This window comes from Vanellus vanellus, assembly GCF_965231255.1.
Source record: "Vanellus vanellus genome assembly, chromosome: 23".
NCBI classification, from domain to species: Eukaryota; Metazoa; Chordata; class Aves; order Charadriiformes; family Charadriidae; genus Vanellus; species Vanellus vanellus.
In genome coordinates, this window is record NC_138928.1 from 4,031,229 (window position 1) to 4,052,872 (window position 21,644).

Sequence of the window (21,644 nt, forward strand, 5' to 3'; positions counted from 1 at the left end):
CTTTGTATGGTAAAGAGGCCCTTCAGTTGCCTGGTCTGTGCAAAAGCTGCTTCACTCAGGAGTACTCTTGAGAATGAGGGAGTGGAAGGCAGGAATTTGAGACCCTTTTAAGGTCTGTTTACTCTTCCAGCCTCCGCAGATTTCAAGGGCATGTATATGAGGCAAATCTGAAATGGTTATCACGGCGAGAGCTGCAGGCATAGGAGGGAGTGGAGATCCCTGGAGCTCTGTCAGCCAGGAGTAATGGGTCACATGGGAATGTTTTCTTGCTCTGCTGGGCCATTTCTGTACCGAGTGTCTGTGATCCAGGTTGAAAATGGCCCCTCTGCAGGGACCATGTGAAAACAGTCCTGGGCCTTGTGTTTTCGTGTGGCTTGTTGCTACAGGGAAACTGGAAGGTGATTTTCCCCTTCCTTCCCCTCTTGCACGGTGTTTTCTGTGGGTAGACCTTCACGGCATTCATCCTCTTTCTAGCAGGGGGTTGCCTCACAGCTACATTCCCAGCTCCTTTCACTCATTAGAAATGCAACTTTTCAGGTTCATAAGTCTCCAGGTGCTTTTATAATGGGAAGTGAGCCTCCATGCGCAGCAGGAAGCTGAGGCACATACTGAGAAAAAGTGAGTTGCTTTTGCAAATACAGAGCAGGCAGGTGCCAGCAGCAGGATCAACCCTATCGTGCTTGTTCAGCTGCTTTTCAGGCCAGCTGGGAGGAACGCGATCCTAAGCACACACAGCAGAGCTGGACAGTAAGGGCTTTCAACCTGGCTTCACACTTTGAAATGGGTAGCAGGAACGTAGTTAGCTTTTGGACTCTGTGAGCCTCACAACAGGCTGCATCAGAGTGGAAAACCTTGGTAGATGTCCACACAGTCCCATACTGCAGGTTGCATGTGAGCTATAACTCTTGTTTTACACTGTCATAACATCTCCAATGCTGAGATCCAGACTTCACAAATGCTGGTGATCTCAGACACTGTTTTGGGCACCGTGAATAGATTTCACATCCAGACCTGAATCTGGTCAGGGTGAGCAGACAGCTAGAATGAAGGCAGAAGTTCTTAGCCTCTGTGCAGCTCTAACACAGCAGACTGAGCTCATCTGGTACCAGAGCTGCTGGGGATGCTGCGCACAAAAGATGTATGACCTGGTGCTTAGGAATCTGAGTTTTGGGGGGACATCTCAGTTCAATTCCTGGCTCCATCACAAACCGTTGGCCTGCCCCAGGCATGCTTTCCTGTGACTCAGTTTACCTTCTGGGAAATAGGAGAGAAGGGAAGAAATAGCACCCTACTTTGTGGGCTAATTTTAGGGATAGCTATATTAAAGACACTTCAGTCTTGCAGCCCTTGGGATATCCTGTGCAGGTGGGGGTCAGTTGCTGAGTTGAGAGGCCCACGGTGTCCGGGCAGAATGGTGCTGGTTGTAAAGGGAAGCAGCAGGGTGCATCCTGCTCTGACAGAGGGGCTCCAATCCCTGCCGGGCACCTCTGTCCCCTTCCCTGGCCTGTGCTTATGTCTCAGGGTTGTGCTTTCCCAGCTGTGAGGAAGGTTTCCTGACAGAATTCCCGTGTATAATTCACTCACCGTGGCCTCAGCCAAGGGTCAGTACAGGAAGGGGAAAGTGGGTTATTGTTGTTATTCTTTTTCCAAACCTCCTTTTGTTTTCTAAGGAATGTGACTGCAAAGCCCTGCTGCCAAAGCTTCTCTTGCAAGTCCTGCTCTGAGAGTCGGTCTTCCTTGGGGCTACTGTGCCCAGCGGGGGAATTATGCTAGCAAGTGAGCTGCATGTTGTTTCTTTTACAACTGAGTAGCTATTCTCCTTGTGACACAGCTCACCCCACTCTCCATCCTCCCACACACTGTGGCTATCACTATCTTCAGTGTTTCCTTTGCACAGCCTTTTCTTCTGTCACCTCGTGGGGAACAGTGTCCGTGCACTGCATTTCCAGTCGTTCTTGGCATGTCTTAGCCACCGTATTTGTTTTTTGGTGCCTGCTCTAATTCGAGAGGTGCTGAGAGATCCCAGACAGCTTCACTGACCTCCCCGTGGGAGACGGGGACATAGCTGTCTGGGGTGGGAGCGGGACCATCCCTGCCATTACTGGTGGGTGGGGTATAACTGGCTCCCAAAGCATTAATTATAGTGTGAGATGGTGATGAGCATGTGGAGGACAATCACTCCAAGGAGCTCTGGGGAACACTGGTCAGCAGGGGTGGACTGAAGCAGCCTGGGCCAGGGTGACTGGTTTCTCAGGATCATCTATGCTCTAGCAGAGTCCTTGGGGCCAGGTCTTTGACCATCACATCCCTGGCATACCTCAGGGCAGCCTCCTGGAGACCATTTCCAGGATATTGAAGTTATGTTTAGCTTAAGTAGATTTAAATATGCCTGTTTCATTCCAAACCTAGCTTCTACGTGAAGCTCCTGGGTTTTTGTAAAGCAAGACCAAAGTCCTGAGCAGAAATTGAGCAATAGATCAAGGCCTTGGACAGGCACCAAGGTCTGACCTGAAAACGGCTCAGGAATCCAGCCCCCACCTCCTCCCCTCAAATGTACACAGATAAAATCACGACTCTCTTAATTCCTCTAAATCTCAGTGGAAAAATGCCTCCAGAGACTCTGCTAAAGCCTTGATTGTTGCTGAAATACAGAAATATGAAGAGACAGCTTATGTGCTACTGCTGTGAGTAATAGATGTGGCTCTAACCTGGAATTTGGGATCCAAACCCAGATGAACTCTGTGTGCAATCCAAAGCCATACCCAAACTCAGAGTTTTGAGTAAATGACCCCTACTTTGATAACTAACGAACCCTCTCCCTCCCTCCCTGGTTGCACACACCCTGGCAGTAAGGGGCGAGTTCCAGCTGCGAAGCCAGATATCTCTTCGGCTCCGGCCTCCCTGACTTTCTTGAATAACAGAACTTTCTGTGGGACTTCTGCAACAGGCAGAGTGAAGAAAACCACATCTGCTTCCTCCGCTGGGAGTCTGCAAGACAGCAAGCAAACACGTGAATGCTGATACCAAGTCTGTCTTTGCTCTGATGCTCAACTGGCCTTTGGTGTTAGCCAGAAAGGAGCTGTGTTCTGGTTAGGGAGAATGTGCTGGTTGCATGTAAAATTGCAGATAGTGAGGAGGTTTGCAAAGCACTAGAGGGTGGATGTGTGTGATACACCCTGCGCCTGCCTCCCCCTGTCCAGGTGCAGCACCCCACCAAAAACCTATTAGCCAGCTTTGCCAGGGACGGTGAGGAATCCTTGGGAACAGCCTAGAGCAGTCCTGCAGAGTCCACCTGCTACCCAGGAGGTATCTCTCCAAGCAGGGATCAACCTGCCTCTTGGGAAAGGGCACCACCCAGATCTAAGCTCTTGTAGGGTGTTGCCCTGCTTTATCTGGGCCGTCTTTGTGCACTAATTGATGTTTGCAGGGGTTGGGAGGTTTGCTGGGCTATGGGAAGCAATGGCTTCTTTCATATTTGTGGGTGTAGCCTGAGAAGAACCCCAAGGACCTTCTCCCAGTGTCCCTTCTCTCCCACACTGGAGCCTGGACCATCTGCACACTGCAGCTCTCACTGGCTGTAAGACAAAAGCCTCCCCGAGGATTTGCAGTCTGGGCATACAGAGGCCACAGGGAGAAGGATGGATTGGGCAGAGCTTTGTCAGCAGAGCTACTATAGATTATGCCTGACATAATCTGTGCTGTGGAGTCGAGCTGGGGACCAAGAAGAGGGCTGGTGGGGAGGGAGAGAAGGGGAAGCCGGATCCATATGGCCAGATCCGTAGTCTATGATGGTAATGAGATTCTGGAGTTAGCCTTAACCAGGTCAGTTTGCCATAAACTAGACTGACTGTGGTGTAACCATGCTGGAGTAGGCCAAAACCTGGAAGTCCTAGAGCTCCTTAGCTTCTGTTTTGTTAAGCAGCACCTGCTACTTTAAGGCTTTGAAGTCTGTATGAGACTGGCTTGATCTCTTCATCCTTGTGAGAAAACAGAATTTCCCAGAAATATCCCATTTTCTGTTTGACATTGTATGTCCTATAAAACCCTCAAGGATGCTGTGGTGGTAGCTCAGGTCTCTCATGCTGTAATAGCAATTGCTTTTATCTGTAACCATCTCCTGCTCTTCTCCTCTAAAGTGTGGGTAAATCAACTGCTCTTCACAGGGTCTCAAAAACACATTCAAGCCCAGCAGAGATCTCCACTCGGTGCTGAGATGTCAGGTGGCTCTGAACAGGGTCAGAAAATTCACTTACCAGCTGCTACAGCAACAGTGCCTTTGGTGCTTTTGCCCTTATTTTTTTGCCGATGATTGGGGTTGCTATGGCGCTGCAACACGTTACCCTGCATTAATGCTTTATAAGCAATAAACTCAGATTTCGGCAATGTGCTGCTTTGGCAGCTCGTCACAGCGTTGCTCCCTGCCTGAGCTGGAGTTTGGCAGACGAGTCACATTCTCACCACCTAAAAAATCCTGTCTTGTGGTTTCAGCCAGAGGGGTTTTTTTAACTTCTCATTTCTAAGAAAAGAAAAATCCCTTTTTCGTAGCATGGCTGCATGTCAGTGAAGTGTGAAATCCCTATATATAACCCTCCAGCCTCCCTTAGAAGGAAAGGTGTGAGATAGACCCAAGGAGGGAGGTTTGCCTGAAACGCACTGGCTGGGGGGAGGAATGCTGGCCCCTTACCCCACCAGGCTGTAGCACCAGTGCAGCTCATGAGAGGGGCCCTGTATCTCGCCTCTGCTTTGTGGCTTGGAACAAGACACAGCACCTCTTTGGCTCAGTTTCCTGCTGTGCTGGCTGTCTGTCTCTCCCACATTAGACCGTAACTCCTCAGCCCATGTGGTTGTTCATGTGTGTCTTTGCGGTGCTGAGGAGGATTTGGCTCTGGTGTCCTGTGTTATTGGTGGGTTCGTCACCAGGGTTAGCGGTGGGTTTACCTGTTCCCGGTTGTAGGAAGGGAAATGATGTTTTGACGGGAGCCAGTATTTATATGGGGACTTTCTAGAGGGGAAAAGAGCAGAGCCTGGGTAGGCAGACATACCCCAGGGTGCTGCGATAAGGGAGAATTGCCAAGGGGCAATTTGCCTCTGCGCACATCTGTGTCTCGCATATGCTGTTGACCTTGTGCTGGAGGCAAGGACTGGGGGAAGTTGTCATCTCCAAGGGCTGGTGAAGGGCAGAAGGGGTGGAGCAGGACAAGGGGCTGTCCAGGGGCATGTCTTACTGCAGTGCTTTACTCCTGGAGTCTTACTGCTCCTTGCTCCATTTCTGAGATAGAGAAAGGGCCCTGGACTCTTTATCTCATAAACTAACGAGCCTGTTCCAGGCTTTACAGCTGACAACTTTCTCTGGACCTGACTGTGCAAACACCTCCATCCCCACACTGCTCTGGGTCTGCTGTCACAGTGAGCGCTCCCCTAGGCCTTTTCTGTTGTCCCCTTTCTACCCTCTCAAGCTTTGTTTGACAGGAACAGAGGTAGGCGAAGGTAGTGTCACCCTGCAGAGAGGATGTGGAAAAAAACAATAACCAAATGCAAAGAACAGGAAACCATCTCTGAAATCAGTGTGAGGTCATCTACACACCTTCCCCAACAAGGCAGCTTCATGAGGAACTGCAGTCTGAGGCTTCATCTCTAGCCGATAATATTGAGCTTTGAACAAATGTCTTCTTACACAAGATGCTGTCAACATGGGTTCAGCAAGAATCTAATAAGGCCAAGGAGAAAACCCCAGAGTGCACTGAAGGCAGCTGGTGCCAGCAAGCGCTCAGCACCATTGGAAATCTAGGTCCAAAGTCCTAAGGAGTTTGAAGAAAAAGCAATTCTTTCTCCTTGCAGCTCCCTTGAGTACAGCTATGTTTGCTTCCTAAAATACTTCTGAACAGATGTGACATTCGCAGTGGGTCAGATAGGTTGTTTTCCATGAGGAAACATGGCATGCAGTAAGAAAAGTGGATCAGAGGAGGTTGTTCTGCGAAAGACAACTCTTGGGAACTACACGGTCCCTCGCTGAAGCCCTGGGCTTGGGCTACTAAAGCTACCGTTGTTCAAATACTGTGGGTAAAAGCATCCAGCTCTCGGTCCATATACAAATCCATTCAGAAGCAAGGGGAATATTTAAAGGTTCCTAATAATCTACAAATGAAACTGCCCAGACATGCCCAAACTGTGTCCTGACATGTCCTGTCCACAAATCCCAAGGGACTCAGATCTGGTGTGGGGAGTTGGGTTACTGGTGACACAGACCGAACAAAGGACCAAGCTGACAAAAGACAGTCAGGCACCAAAATAGGTGGCGAGGTGCTTAGCAAAGCCCAACACCATGGAGTCATGCGGGATGATAAGCTTCTAGGAGCTTGGTCTGCCAAGGAGATGCTACATGCTTGTCCTGACTGCGGTCTAGACTGCCGGGAATCGATACGTGCTGTAAAACATGGTCTGATTTAGCAGCTTACAGGTTAAAAAGGCTTTGTTTTCTGACCATGGCATCCCTCTCCCCCCCCAGTTGCATTTCACACGGTTCAGTCACAGTCTTATTTCACAACTGTGTGTTTTGAAAGGACTTATTAGCTCTAAGTGTAGGCTGGGCTTAAGGCTCTTGCTTTATTGTTTACCCTGCCTGCTAGGCCTGTTTCTGGGGTCAGACCCAGGTTACCAATTACAGCTGTGATTAAACGTACTAGCCCAGCTTACCCCTGGGCTTTTTTCCCCTTAAATTCCCAGTGATTGTGCTTAACTGGTGTTAGCAACCAGGTGGCTGCTGGCACTGCCGTCACAATTGTCTGTGCCTTCTCCGGCAGAACCAGACAATGAGATTTGAACAGGGCCAATACATCTATTATTTTTACAGTTCAGAACTGTTGCAAGATCATTTTTTTTTTTAAATTTGTTTTTCTTAGTGTAAAGAAAGCCAGCCCTTGGCTTCCCAAACTATATAGATAGCCTTAAAATCCTTCTGAAATGCTAGGGTAATTGGGAGGGACCCACCTGGGAGAAGTGACAGCTAATTTAGTAGTCTGTGGGACACGTCTAATTGGGAGGATTTGAATGTTCGTTCTGTGTAACTATTTTACTGCTGGTAACAGGGGGTGCGGATTCACACTGTGGCTGTTTGACTGGCAGCTAACTCTAATGGTATTTGAGGACAGCCTGAAATTGTAATTGGTGTCTCACGCCTTATGAACTTCAGCCCAGCAGACTAAAAAAGGTGTCGTCACCCCCCAAAAAACGTAACAAGTCAAAGCGTAGCGTGGGAACGGTTGCCTTTTAGGTGTACATAAAACACCCTGAGTTGCTGACTCTTGAAAAGCGTAACTCTGTGTGAGCAGCTTGGTCTGTCCACGCTGAGTTTTAACCCTTGATTGAAAGCCAAATGTTCCCCTTTTATTGTAAAATTTCCAGCTCAACTGGTTTTGAACCTCATTTGGATAAACAGGGCCAGAGTGTTTGAAAGCCTATCTGAACTTCTAATTCCCGTCAAACCAGTTACAAATCTAGTCTGGCCAATTGCTATGGAGAGGTTTATTGTTTTTTGTTCTTTTTTTTTAATTGAAATCTAAATGCTGTCAGCCATTTCCAGCTAAACACAGGGCGGAAACTAATCTAGCCAGAACAGCATTAAAAACAGCTTTAACTTCTCTTTTTAAAATAAATTTTATTTTCTAATTGTTTGTTTACTCTGTAACTCCTCAAAGCAATTTGAAAGCATGTATTAAGTCTTATGCCCTGTCTTTAAGACTGCAGTCTTCTTGTAACAAGGCCAGAAATTATGGGCACATAACCCTCTTAGAGGTCCTTGAGCTCCACAGGAAATCTCTTATTGGAAGAGCTTAACGAAGACAATCTGATTTCAGAGACCGGGGCCTGTGTCAGACCATATGAACAGCCCTAAGCTGCATGAAGGGAGCCTTTAGAATCGCGATGATTAAGAATAAATGGAGGATCTGAATTTGGAGAATGGTGCCACCACTTACTTCATCCACTTGCAGAGCAGGGGGGACTAGGGGAACCTGCTTGCCAAGGTTAGATCATCATCAGCACTTAACGAACACTGTTAGCCCTAATGGCAAATAAACCTGAGCTTGCTATTAGTGCTATTCTTGGCAGGCTGGAGGACAGAAGACCTCTTGCTACAATTATTGTCCAGTGACTCAGGATGGGATGATACCATCCAAGTACTTTTTAATGTGATCCTTCTGTTGGATGGGGGAAACAAGCCCTTTCTCCTGAGCTCAGCTCGTCTGGTTAGATTGCAAACTCTGCTCAGGCCTCCTGTGCTTTACTACAGTAGAAAAGTGAGCGTTTATTTTTGCTTTGTCTTTTACTGATATTATTTGTACAAAGGTATCTTCTACTAGGATGGTTTCTTGCTTCCTAATTTTCTGCTGATTATGACTGTACCCACGCACGGTGAGTGTGTCTGCAGGCTGACAGTACAGGTGTGTTTAAAGTAATGGAGCTGTGCATGGACAGGCTTGCGCCGTGTGTTTATGCAGCCTCTTCCAGGGGCCTCTGGCTGCTGCTACAGTGTAAATAACCTCCCTCTGCATTGTGCTGTGCTCTGGGTTTCACATGCACCCATGTGCTCTTTCATGTGTGTTGCTGACTTAAAAAAAAGAAAAAAAAAAGTCCTTAGACTTTAATCCTTGGGTTTATTTCAAGGCTTACAAAGGCAAATCTGGTTTATAGCAAGAGATTTGCTTGATTCCTTGTGCTCTGCGGATGAATGGAGTAGCAGATGGAGCGGGGCGGGGAGGACTCCGGGACCCCTTGGCTCTATCTTCTTGCTAGCTTGACCCTACTTCTGTGCCTGCTGCCCAAAGCGCTTTCTTTTAAGCTGTGCAAAACATGAAACGGGGTCAGTACAGACCTCTGCTTGGGCAGTATCTGTTATATCCACCTCTTCTGTGATTTCCAAAGCTGTTTTCTTACTCTTTTCTCTGGCTTGTTGGCCACACGTAGCTACATAGCCATTGTCTTGTGCTTCGGAAGGTGTGAAAGCCCACACACAGTGTGCACATAGGAATGACAGAGATGCGAATAAAATGAGCTGCAGACTCTAGAAGCAAAAGGCCTCAAAAAATCCTATTACACCCTTAACTTATGGGAAATAACTTGAGTTTTGAAACCTGCTGTATAAAGAGGTGGTGGGAAGCCTCCCCCTGACCTGCTGCATGAAATATCCTCTTTTGAGGGAGACAGGCAGGGCGGTGCTCTCACTACCCCTTGCCAAGAGCAGTGCCCAAGTGGGACAGGACCCCGAGCGGTTTGATAAGAGCTGTGATAAGGTGGAGCCACACTGGCAGGCTGCGCGCCGGCAGACGCACGCTCCTCCTTATCAGGGAGCGCCGTGGTGAAAGCGCTGTGCCAGCAACGGGAGCGGCACTGTGGGAACCGGCGATGGCTCAGCCTCCGCGGGACTGCTCCTTGGGCAGAGGCAAACCCAGATGATCTAATTCCCTGCCTTGGTTTTCTCCAGCTGCACCCACAGCTTGTGGAGATGCCAAATGAGGCCCTGGCCATAGGAGGAGAATGCATTTTTGCTGGGGATCACATCGGAGCTGTGGCTTCAGATCCTCCCCCAGTGCACGCCAAGGGAGGCATCTGGGGCTGTGAGACAATGGCTCGAAACAATCCTGGTTCTCTACCAGGGAATATTCATTCAGAAATCCCATCCTGTTTTGATACTAACTCTCTCATGGTTGATCAAAGCAAAGGCAAGAAAAGAGCTTGGCCTCCTACTGTTGCTTTAGCTTCGGGCCAGTTTCAGCAGAAGATGGGTGAGTGCCTTTATGATGGGCAGTGTGGCTGGCAGCTGGGCCAGCTGGTGCAGCTCCCCGTTTTGTAGTGGCTTTAAGGTGCTGCTTGCAACTCACTAAGCATCAGGGCCGTGCACTGCTTGCTCCGGTTCTCCTCTCCACTTCTGCTGGGCTGGACAGAGGCAACTGAGGACGCTTGGTTCTGCTCCATGCTTGCCGTGGCTTGCTCTCCCTGCTCCGTGATAGGACACGTCCCCTGTGCTGCAGCCACCTCCTCCTGGATCCCGCTCTTCCTCCAGCCTGGCTTTTGGCTGGAGGGAGGCAAGGGGTCCTGGGCTGTCTGCCCTCGCTCCTCACCTCAAACCCTCCTCAGGCAGTGAGATGAAAGTGGTTATTGTCATGTTCCCCCTCATCTTCCTCACTTGTCTGTGACAGTTCAGGTGATGACAAGTTCTCCCTGCAGGCTTCAGGGATCTCTGGAAAGGATTTGCCTTTGTCCAGGGAACATGGATCTGTGATGTGTCTCAGGGAATGAAATTTGGTAATGGAAACCTGCCTGTCCACTCCTGGGGAGATGAGCACCCTGTGTAGGGGGCCAGACCCCATCTTGTACTGAAGCCAGGAGGGTAGGAAGGGTCAGATGCTGGGGATGGGGCACTGTTGCAGTCAGCGCTGGGTGACTGGTCTGTGTCATTCCAGGTCAGCAGAAACGCTGGTCCAGTGATGCCAATCCAGCACCCGGTGCCTGTGTGGGGCCAATGCCCCGGCAGAAGTGCGCAGGACCCTGGGGCCGACAGCTGTCAGGGGCACCCTTCCCCTTGCAGCAGCCCCTGTCGGCTGCACCATTTCTTCAGCCCGTTGCATTTCAGTAAGTGACTTGCCAGTGGCTTGGCGGGGATGGCCCTTTGCTCTACCCTTCTGAGGCATCATGTTTGGTAGTGGAAGTGGCCCGTGGACTCACCCGCTGGCAGGGAGGGTTGGGAACCTGACCCTGGCGGTACCCGTACTCCGGGGTTCCCTGCAGTGGGCCGGGGAGGCTGGGCTGTGGGGGCAGTGGGACCGGGCCACGTTTCCGCACACTGCCAGCACCCCGGGAACCCTCTCCAGGGACTCGGGAACAGCCGGGGGACCCCGACACCGACTTCCTCGGGGCGGCAAAGGGGGACCTGGGCTGATCCGGGATCGGTGTGGGGGTGTGTGTGTGGGGTGTGTGTGTGGTGTGGGGGTGTGTGTTCCACCGCTCAGGACGGCCCTGGGAGCCTTTGCCCTGACCTCCTGCCCCCACGACCGCCACCTCCCGTGGGTCACCTCGAGCACTGGCAGCTGCCAGGGACCCCCAATCCCCCCCGACCCCCGGAGCCCACGGGTGCCGCAGCGCCGGGGGGCTCTGCCCTGGAGCAGGGGGGTGCGGAGAGCTGAGGTGAGGTGGGGTGGGTCGATTACGGCCCCCTCCGCCCCCTCCTCCTCCTCCTCCTCCTCCTTCTCTTCCTCCCAGGTCAGCCCCAAAAATAGCCCTCCGGTAACTCTCCCCCCCCCTCCGCCGCTATTGTCATCACGGCGGGGACGTCACTCCTTCCACTGCGCTGAGGTCAGGCGCTATTAGCATATCGCGCCCCCTCGGCCAATGGGGACCGCCGCGCCGATGACGCCTCCCCGCGCTGCCCTATTTAATGGCGGCGCGGAGGCACCGGCCCAGACCCCGGTCCGGTACCGCAGCGCAGCGCGGATCCTGCCCCTCCGCCCGGAAGCCCAGCATGAGCCAGCGCCAGAACCAGCGCCGCGGCGGCCCGCGGGCCGACATGGTGCCCGAGATCGCCGCCGCCGTGGGCTTCGTCTCCAGCTTGTTGCGGACGCGGGGCTGTGTCAGCGAGCAGCAGCTCCAGGTCTTCAGCGCGGCGCTGCGGGAGGCGCTCGCAGGTGAGGCGCGGCCCCGCCGGCCGGGGAAGAGATCGGCTTTGCGGGGAGGAAGGTCCGCACTCGCGTCCGTGCTCTTCCTCTCCCCCTCGGGGCCAGGCGCCTGCTGGTGTCCTTCCTCCGTGCCCCCGTGTTGCTTCTGGGACCTGGTGTCCCTCCTTAGGTGTCCACCTGTGTCCTCTTGGGTTGGACACCCATCTGTGACCTTCCGTGACACCCAGCTGTGTCCTCCTTGATGCCACGTACCTATTTGTGCCCTTGTCTGGATGTCCACCCGTGTCCCTCTGGGGACTGGCGGGCATCTGTGTGCCTCCCTGGGCACCCACCTGTGTCCCTGTGGGGTCCTGGACAAATGGCAGCCTCAGTCCTGAAGGTGAGCAGGTCCCCTGCTCAGTCTGCTGAGGTAAAACTCCCAGCAGCAGCCTGTCTGCTTGAAGCCCTCGTTGCTGGGGCTTAATATGAAGAATCCAAAGCTGCTCTGTGTGCCCTGTCTCCTGGCAAGAAGGGCTCAGCCCTGTGTCAGTGGGGTTTGGCACTCCCCTCCCCACAAGTGTGTCTGGGGCTCTGCACTAACTGGGTGGTTCAAGGGTGTTCTCCCAGCCTAACACAGCCTTGTGTTATCAGCCCTAACAAGGGATGGTTTGTTTGCCACTGTGTTGAGATAAGGGGTAGCGACATGCCCCTGAACTTAGAGAATGACCTGGATGTTAATTTCTGACTGTGATGTTTTGTTGTTGGTGATACAGTATCTACCCTGGCCACCCCAGCGGTTGGGGTGAGAAGGTGTTGAGGTCCTGTCACTGCAGCCCCTGTGGCACTGTTCTGCCTGGGGTTTCTAGGACCCGAAGAGCTGTGCTCCTGTGCCTTGGAGCAAGTGGCAGCTAAATAGTTGAGCACTCAGCTCCGGAGCCTCTGTCTGATGAAGGCAGCCTAAGGAGACTCGGTTCCCTCCGCTTGCAGTGAGGTGTGGGACCCCCGCAGGACTGCAGCAGGACGCAGACCTCTTCACAGCTGCTGCACACCTGCTCACCGCTCTTCCCTTCTCGCTTTCCTTGCAGAGCACTACAAACATCACTGGTTTCCCGAGAAACCGTTCAAAGGCTCTGGGTATCGCTGCATCCGGATCAATCACAAAATGGACCCCATTATCAGCAAGGCAGCTAGCCAGATCGGACTCAGCCTACCGCAGCTCTACCAGCTTCTGCCCAGTGAGCTCACGCTCTGGGTGGACCCCTACGAGGTCTCATACCGCATCGGTGAGGATGGTTCCATCTGTGTTTTATACGAAGCGACTGCAACGAAACCTGTGAGCTCCTATGGGATGCTTACTTGTAAGAACCAGATGATGTTAGGTCGCACCAGTCCTTCCAAAAACTACATCATGACTGTCTCCAGCTAAATACTCCTCTTGTCCTTATACTGCCAAGACACAGGCTACTGTATACCTCACCTGAGGATCTATTTTTAAGATGAAGAGCTATTTATATTTTTTAAAAAAATCCAAGAAAATCCAAAATTAAAATATTGAACACTGCTTTGAACAGAAGCAGTGTTCTAGGTGCCTTTTTTTAAAGCTGTTGCAAGCTTATGAGTTTTTATTATGAAGCCGATATCTACCTAATTAGTGTTGGATGGCAGTTTTGGGCTGGCTTGCTCACTTGGGCAGCTTGGAATGGAGGAAGGTCGGGCGGGGGGGGGGAGGGCAGGCTGAGAAGCGTGGCTTCGTGGTGGGAGATGTCTGTGTCACCTTCTCACCATCCTGGTACCCAACATTATTGCTGTATTGCAATACTGTTGGAGAAGGGATGAAGGAGTTGCTGCCTTTCCTCCACTACCCACTTCACTCTGCAGCTGGTCTCATCTCCTAGGGGCCTGGATATAGTGTTTGGGGGAACCTTGCCTCAGGGCTGGGTGATGCTGGGGACCCTGGGATCCTTCTCCTTTGCTCTTGCACATCTCCTCTAGACCCACTGACTCTGTGAGGGTTGCAGCTCTGCTCTGCCCCACGCCCAGCACAAAGCAAGGGGGAGCATGGCCTGTCTCCAGCCCCTCCATCGTTCCTGTCTGCTGCTGCTGGACTGAAAAGGGGCCACATGGGTATTGGTGTCCTGTGAAGTGGAGCAAGGCAGAGCTGCACTGGGCTGTGCAGAGAAGGTCCTCTGAGATGAATATTGCAGCTACTGTGGTGGCACCGGAGTACTGTGTGTTCCTGGTGCTCCCCAGTACCCGGCTATTACCCACTGCTTCCTGCACACTGAGAAGGGTACTCCAGACCCTGAAACCAGCACTGAACAGCTGTGAATTACAAAGCCTTTCTGCTATGTGTGACTTAGACATCAGCCCACAGCCTGCTCATGTGTGGCCTCTCTGTGCCCCGAGAGTGGAGTCTGGCCTCTTGCTTGTAAAAGTTGCTTAAGCCAACGCTGATGACTTGCAGTGTCACTTCTCCAGAAGAGCTGAAGGAATTCGCCTTATGCCCTAGAGGTCAGTGTGCGAGAACCCCCTTTACCCTGTCTCATAATCAGAAGTATTGGGGTATTTCCCCCCCTGTGTGTGGGATGTTCAAATGCTTCGGTGTCCTAACATTGCTTTTAAAGTCACAGCACTTCTTCCCTTTCTTCCCCCTCTGGGTGAGCAGCACCCTGGGAGCTGTCTCCACTGATACCTTGGTAAGGGGCATCGTTTGGTTCTGATCTCTTGGTACATAACTGTTTTGCACAATTAATGCCTGGTCCTGTGCTTTGTCTGTTCAATCAAAACTCCTCTTGGAGTCCCAGTGGTACTTGTATTTGGGGAGACTTTGCCTGGGTGGTGTTTAGGATTTGGCCCTTAAACTGCTCTGGCTAATTACAAATGGGGGGGGAGCTGAAAGTGCAGCCTCAAGAACTTTACGTGTTGGGTATGAGCCTTTATCAGGATGTTGTATGTCCATTGCCTTTTTACTAACCCTCTGGTGCTCCTCCAGTGATCCTGGGAGAAGTGATTGAAAAAGCAGGGCATTGACATAGTTGCTTGTAATGAAACTTTCCCAGATTTCTCTCTCGGCACACTTTTTTTTAACCTTCCTCTTTTTGGACCTGGCAGCTTACTGGTGTAACCAGAGTTGTTGCTGCCCAGCCTTTGATGAATCAAGTTCTCAGACATTTGTGCAATATATTTCCAAATCTAGGGCACTCTGGGAGAGGAAGGAAGCCTCCTGTCTGCCGCAGTTCTTGGCTATTTTTTTTTAATATATTAAAAAAAAATATTCACTGCTCCCCAGCTCTGACTTCTAATGTGGAAAAGTAAGTTCAGATTTTTGTAAGCTTCAAATCAATTCCAGGACTGGAAAACCAGCCTCAATTCTTAGATCCTTTTAAAATGTCAAGTGGTGAGTTATATGTCCTTGAACAGTAATAGCAGACTGTGGCTCTGAAGTTGCATCACTTCCCTCTGCATCACTTGAATTTCTCATGTCAGCAAAGCAGAAGCTGAAATGAAGTGCTGGGGCTTTTCCCTTGGTGAAATTGTGCAATAGGTGACCTCACTGAGAGCGGAGTGCTTGGGAACTTCCAAAAAGCAAATTCCCTTTTCAAGGAAAAGGGATCTCTGCATTTTGGAGTCCTCGCTTAACCCGCTTACATGGAAAGCCCATGATGAGAACGACATCCAGGATGAGCAGCGGTTGCTTTGCTGGACCCTTGGCTGGATGTGGCGTTTCCTGAAGGCTGGTACTTCCTTGGGTTGTAATTTGTCATGATCAAAGCAGTCTTAAGACTTAAACCCCCACCTCCCTCCCCTTTACTCTGTTCCCTCCCTCTTACCAGAAAAGTTTTTCAGGAACAACAGCCCACACCAAAGGAATACGCTATAATTGCTCTTAACATGCCCCCACTTCCAGAACCAAAATAGCCAAGTCTCATTCTTTTTGTCCCTGGTGTGGAGGAGTCTGATGTTAAAGGTATCTGTTTTTAGCTTCAAAACCAACCAAGCTTGGGTATAATCCATTTCTCTCTTGTAGCTGGTTACATGTAAAAGCTGTGAAGTAGTGTGCTCTGTTGCCTTCTGCCTACAAGCCCGATGCTCGACTGCAGAGCTGAATGGTGTGTATTTTAAGACAGTGTATTTGAGGGGTTTCCTGTAATTTTTTTTTTTAAACAAGCTGGACTGTTGAACGGGACCTGCTTTTTGTATTTGGTGAAAATGGTAGAAAGCTTGTAAGCTACACTTGGAGGAGGGAGTGGATGGTTACTAATTGTATACTAGTGTTTTTATATACAGAATGTACAGATCCTTTGACAGATGTATGCTTTTGTTACTTTAATAAAAATGTAGCAGTATAAATGAGCCTTGTTTTCTTGCTGGGAACTTTTGTGTGCTCGCAAAGAGCATGAGGGTTGGGATTGCAGCCAAAATCCCACACTGTGAATGCTGTGGGCTTGGTTAAAGTGGGGATGACTGTTTATACCCAGCTGTGTCCAGGAGGAGGTTTAGAAAAAAGCTGCTTAGTCAACATGCTGACTCTAAACCTGACCCTCCAAACCTGAGGAATTAAGGCTGGGAATTGGTCTGATGACTAACATGGGGCTGTGGGTGTTCCTGCCCTCTCCTTCCCTGTGTGGTGGCTTGGGCAGTGGGGGATTTATTCAAGTGCAGGATTGTAGAAATCCTGCATCCTGCCAGGACATGAAGGTGTTATGTGATTAACTGCCAGATCTTACCCAACCCTAGGAGCAGTGTAACTGAAGTCTTGGAAAGAAGCGAGCACTGACCTGAGCCAGGCACAGGGGCAGTTCCCAGTTAAGCCTCTCCGCCTCCACTGTCCTTCCAGGGGTGACTGAGCCAGTGGAGGAGGAAGGGTGAGAGATCACGGGATTGAAACATTCAGGCATGTGGAGGATGCTCTGGGCCTGTCATGATAAAGGCAGCCAGGGTTGATTCACTGGAGATCCTGTTTTGGCTGTGGAGAGGCTGGTGACTGCGTCAGGGAGCCATAACCCTGGTCCCTGGGGTGGGGATGTCCAGCTCGTGTGTGTAACCCCCATCTGCACTCCTCTTCACATTGACCTGCTTTAAGCACCTTAGATAATTGGCCTGTGCTAGTTTCAGTCCAAAATTCAATTTTTATGGAGTTCAGGCCGGGGTGTGTTGCAGTCTGGCAGGGTCCTTGTGACCCACCACAATCGGCTTCCTGTGCTGGTGCCCTCCTCGAGCAGTGATGCCAAGGTGGGGGGCACAGGCCTGGTCCCACCACTCTCCCCCATGGGGCAAATTTGCTTCCTCCCTTCCTGCTTTTATCATAACACGCCACCTTTGAGAGGAAAACAATTTGTGGACCGATTTTGGTGCTCTGTCAAAGCCGCTCCCTTTTGAACTCATCCCTTCATTAGTTTCCATAAACACACCCAAATTGCTGCTGCTTGTGAAACTGGGCTGTCGGGGAGGAATGGGTGTCCCATGCAGTTGCTGATTAGCTAGGGAGTCATCCAGGTTCAAAGGCTTGGTGAGCTCAGATGATGGTGGCCTTCCTCCCGCTGGCTTGTCCAGACCAGTGTGGTCTGCCTGGACCTGTGTGCCATGGTCTGTGGCCCGTTTTCAGGCTGGCATAGTCCATGCTATAGCCAGCCCGGCGTGGTCCTGCGTGCTGTGGCTGGTGTTTGGGCTAGCAGGTAGAGCCAAGATCATCTAAAATTTGCCCTGAGAAGCTGTGGCTGCCCCATCCCTGGTGTTCAAGGCCAGGCTAGACGGGGCTTGGAGCAACCTGGGCTGGTGGGAGGTGTCCCATGGCAGAGGGGTTGGAACGAGATGATCTTCAAGGTCCCTCCCAACCCAAGCCATTCTATGATTCTAAAATTTGAGTTGCTCTCAGCCAAGATAAAAATACAGCTCTTGCGCCACAGGGTGTTTAGTGAGGAGTCAACGCTACCCGCACCGCAACCAGATCCCCTGCCGGCCTTTTAGTAGGTGACTCATCTACTGTTTTTATTTTGCTTGTCATTTTTCTTCTGGTAGGATCGTGATACCTGCTGTACAAGCTGGGTTAGCTGGAGGTGCGTCTTTATCTGCTCCCCCCAAAGCCCTTCCTTGGCCTTTTAATGCTGAGCCTCAGCTCTCAGCTCGTTTTCTCATCGCACGCTTGGAGCGGCTCTGAAAAAGACTGAAAGCAACTAAAACCGCCCTCATCTACCTCCTGCCTGCTGAAATAGGGACTCATTTTCTGCTGAGCCTTTTGCTGTGTTTCTGTTGGGATTTTTCTTTTTTATTTGGGTGTTTCTGGGAGGCCAGGGAAGTGTCCGATTCAAGGAGCCTGGGTCAAACGTCATCCCCTGTAATCAGAGATTGGTGTGCTGCATAAACAAGCATTTGCCTTTGACGTGTCCTCAGCCCTTTGCCCGGCAGACCGGGCTGCATACCTGCTGCTTCCTGGCACGCCGCAGGAGAGAGGAGCTCCGCCAGCACAGCGGTGTCTGGGACTTAAACCCAGAGAGTGTCCCTATGCGTGTGATACCCACCTCGAAATTAGTTACCCCCTGCAAAAACCCTGCTGTGGGGAGGAAGGGCAGCATGGGTGATGCTGGCTCTTGGGAAAAGGCTATTCTCCTGTCCCAGCAGCCTGGAAGGGTGTTTAATGCCTATTTAGTGGAGGATGGGCTTAAACGCCCAGCGGCAACAACCACCACAGGACAGGGTCCCCTGGGTCCGTGAGGATGTTTTGCTTGATTCACGGCAAAATGTTTGTTTGATTACTTTTTGTGTGTTTGTATGCTCTTCTTCTCTGGGGTCCCTTTAGCAGAAATTGGGCGTTTCTCAGTACCAAGTTACCAGAAAAGCAACATCAGCATGTAGGATGCGAAAACGTTGGTTGGGGTTATTTCTGCTCTTCCCACACAAGCCAGACCTCGTCCCCCTGCCTCATCCCGGTATGACCGTCCCTGCCTTGAAGTACTTTTACCCCTGCCCACCCCGAAGCTGGGAAGACAGCTGGACCCCTTCGAAACGTGGCAAATGGGACAGGTCGCTCAGAAGGGAGAAAAGTGAGTGGGGACGGGGATGACACCGGTGCAGCTGCCGAGGCTCTGGGCTCTCCCTTGTTTGCCTCTGCAGCTGGAGGAGGGACAGAAGCGAAACTGGGTGCTGCTGAGCCTCCTCCCCGCACCAACACGTTTGTGCAGGGCTTGGCCTCGGCCAGGTGCTTCCTGCCCTCTTTATTTGCCCATGGGGCGATGGGAAGCGACGGGCTATTTCGGCTCGGTGGAGGCCAATCAGGCACTCGCATGGGTGCAGCCACGCTCGCCTGTATCTGGGGAGACGCAGCCGGCAGCGCCCAGCCCCAGCCCTGGGAAAAGGGGGAGGCGTGGGCCCCCCGGGGCGCTCCGTTGCCTGCGGTGCTCCGGAGCTCAGATGATCTTCCCAGGATCCGCCGGAGCTGTAGAAGCTCTGCAATCACATGGCCCGGCAACGGGAAGATGGTTTGTGGGGTTTGGAGGGGTTGGTGCTGCACCAAGCCCAATGGCACTTTGGGCTGCAGCCCTCCGGCGGACTCCGGCGTCGCTGCTGCTCGCCCCGACAATCTCTGGCGTCCCCCCTGTTTGCACCAGCAAACTCCGGCGTCGCCAGCGTTTGCTGCAGTGGTGGAGCTCCCACACGAGCTCTACCTCCAGCTCCGCACCCCGCAGGGCTGAGCCCTTCCCCGAGCCCCCCGTGGCATGGGCAGGCATCAGGTCCAGGGTCCAGGTTGGCACGTGGGCTCCTGCTGGTTTCTGTCCCTCGGCTGGGATGGCAGAGTGATTCCTGGCCGGGGACCGTGCTCCCTGCCTGCCCTCCCTCCTGACAGACCTTCCTCTCCCTCCTCTTCCCTCATCCAGCCCTCTGGTCTCCCTTCGCATCCGCACAGCGGCCACAGCCGGACCTTGAGCTCTCCCTGACCAGACCATGAGCTCTCCACCGCCACATCCCATTCTGGCTCAGCTTGTACATCCCCGAGCACCCCAACAGCCTCGCACACAGCCGGGGCCCCCCCAACCAGCGCAGAGGGGAAGGCACCACTCTGCCTTTCCAATCCTTGCTAAAAACTGAACCACTCGATGGAAGAAAAAAAAAACAAACAATAAAACAACCTTCCTTCCTCCAAAAAGGTCATGGGCAGGTGCGAGCGCGTGTGCCGCAGCCGCCGCACGCCCACTCGCCACCTCCCCCCCCCCCCCCCCCCCCCATCCATGTGGTGCAGTAACCGTCTCAGCGCTCACAGCCTGCTGGGCTTGGAGGGGCTCCAGCAGCAGATGGGGCAGGCTGCGGCGCTGCTTAATGCTGACTTGAAACGCAAAACAAAAAAACTCCCCCCCTCCCAAAACAACCGCAAAACCCGCCGGCGGGCTCAGCCCCAGCCCCGTCTCCGCTCCCTGCCTGCTCGCGTCCTCCCCTGCCAGCTTTCGGGCAGGAGCACAGGCAGAGCGGGTCCTGCGCAGACCTCTGGTTTACTAAAAATTACAGTGGGGAGAGAGAGGGGAAGGGGGTCCCCAAAAGGGGAGTGGGGGTCTGCTGCCAGTGCCCTGCGAGCAGGTACGTCCCACGGCCCTGGGACGGGTCGTCCCTCATCGAGGTGAGCAAAAAGTGGGGACAAAAGTGGGGTCTGGAGGGGGGACAGCCCACCCTGGCCCTGCAGCATGTCCCCATGTTTCCCCGCTCCTGGGGTGTCACTGAGGGTTTGGGGGTCCCAGGGGGCCGACTCACCCCAGCCACCGCCCTGGTGCAAGTGCCCGGTGAGGGGCTGCGGGGCTGGGACAGATGGGCAGGGGCAGAGGAGCTGCTTTCAGCCCTTATCCCCATCCCCGTCCCCATTCCTATCCCCATCCCCATCCCCATCCCCATCCCCATCCCCATCCCCATCCCCATCCCCATCCCTATCACTATCCCCATCTCTATCCCTATCCCTGTTCCCAGCCCCATCCCCACCCCCATCCCTGTTCCTGGCCCCATCCTGGCCCCCTCCTCGGCAGCTCCGACGCTCTCATTTACGACCTGTTGGGGGATAAAAGGGGCTTGTTGGTGGCAGCGAGCAACTGGTGTGCGGGGACAACTGTTGCCATCTGCCTGGTGGGGCGGTGGGGGGGCCGCGGCGGGGTCGGGGCCGAGCCGGGGCCGGGGTTTTGTTTCTCCTTTCATGCACCACTAAACTTTGCACCTTTTGTTTCCCAGAGAAGGGCTGAGAGCCGGGGAGAAAAAGAGGCCTTTGCGCCGCGCGGGTCAGGGCAGAGCTCGCTCAGCTCGCCGGGGGGTTTGCATACGATTCTTATTAAATATTATAATAGTAATTATTGTTATTTGAGGAGTCTGTCAGTGTTGGGCAACCCGGTGCTGAACCTCTGCCATCCTCCCCCCCACTGTGCCGCCCCCACGCCGCACCCTGCGAGCTCGCCGGGCAGAGCGAGGTGCCCCGACATGTCCTGTGCCGCGGCAGGCAGGAGCCACGGCTGCTGCTGGTGGGGGGGGTGGGGGGGTGCATCCCTCGGGGACCTGAGGCTGTGTGGTGCCCTGCCATCCCCGAGGGGTGCTGTGCCCTCGTCCCCAAGGGACACCGTGTCTCTGTCACTAAGGGATGCTGTGTTCCCATCTCCAAGGGATGCTGGGCTGCCTGTCCCCAAGGGATGCCATGCCCCCATCCCCAAGGGACGCCATGCCCCTGGTCCCCAAGGGGTGCCATGCCCCCATCCCCAAGGGATGCCATGCCCCTTGTCCCCAAGGGATGCCATGCCCCCGTCCCCATGGGACACCACGCCCCTGGTCCCCAAGGGGTGCCGTGCCCCCATCCCCAAGGGATGCCGTGCCCCCATCCCTGAAAGATGCCATACCCTGACATCTCCTGCGAGGAGGGGGCAGGGCACAGGCAGCCGGGATGGCAGGAGCAGACGGGGGGTGGGGGGGTGGGTGTTCGCTGCCCCGGGGCGGTTTGTGCTTCCTCCTGGAGTGGTGTCTGTGTCTGGGATGGGAGCGCAG

At 52.9% G+C, this 21,644-nt stretch overlaps 1 protein-coding gene across 1 annotated transcript; it reads left to right on the forward strand.

The window, feature by feature from the left end:
* Positions 1 to 11,382: 11,382 nt before the first annotated feature.
* BTG2 (BTG anti-proliferation factor 2) lies at positions 11,383 to 15,998 on the forward strand (the record flags this gene model as incomplete). Its single annotated transcript, XM_082494644.1, is given in 3 exon segments — positions 11,383 to 11,459; positions 11,461 to 11,675; positions 12,731 to 15,998. Coding segments are annotated over 3 exon segments (633 nt in total). The 3' UTR covers positions 13,072 to 15,998.
* Positions 15,999 to 21,644: the final 5,646 nt, after the last annotated feature.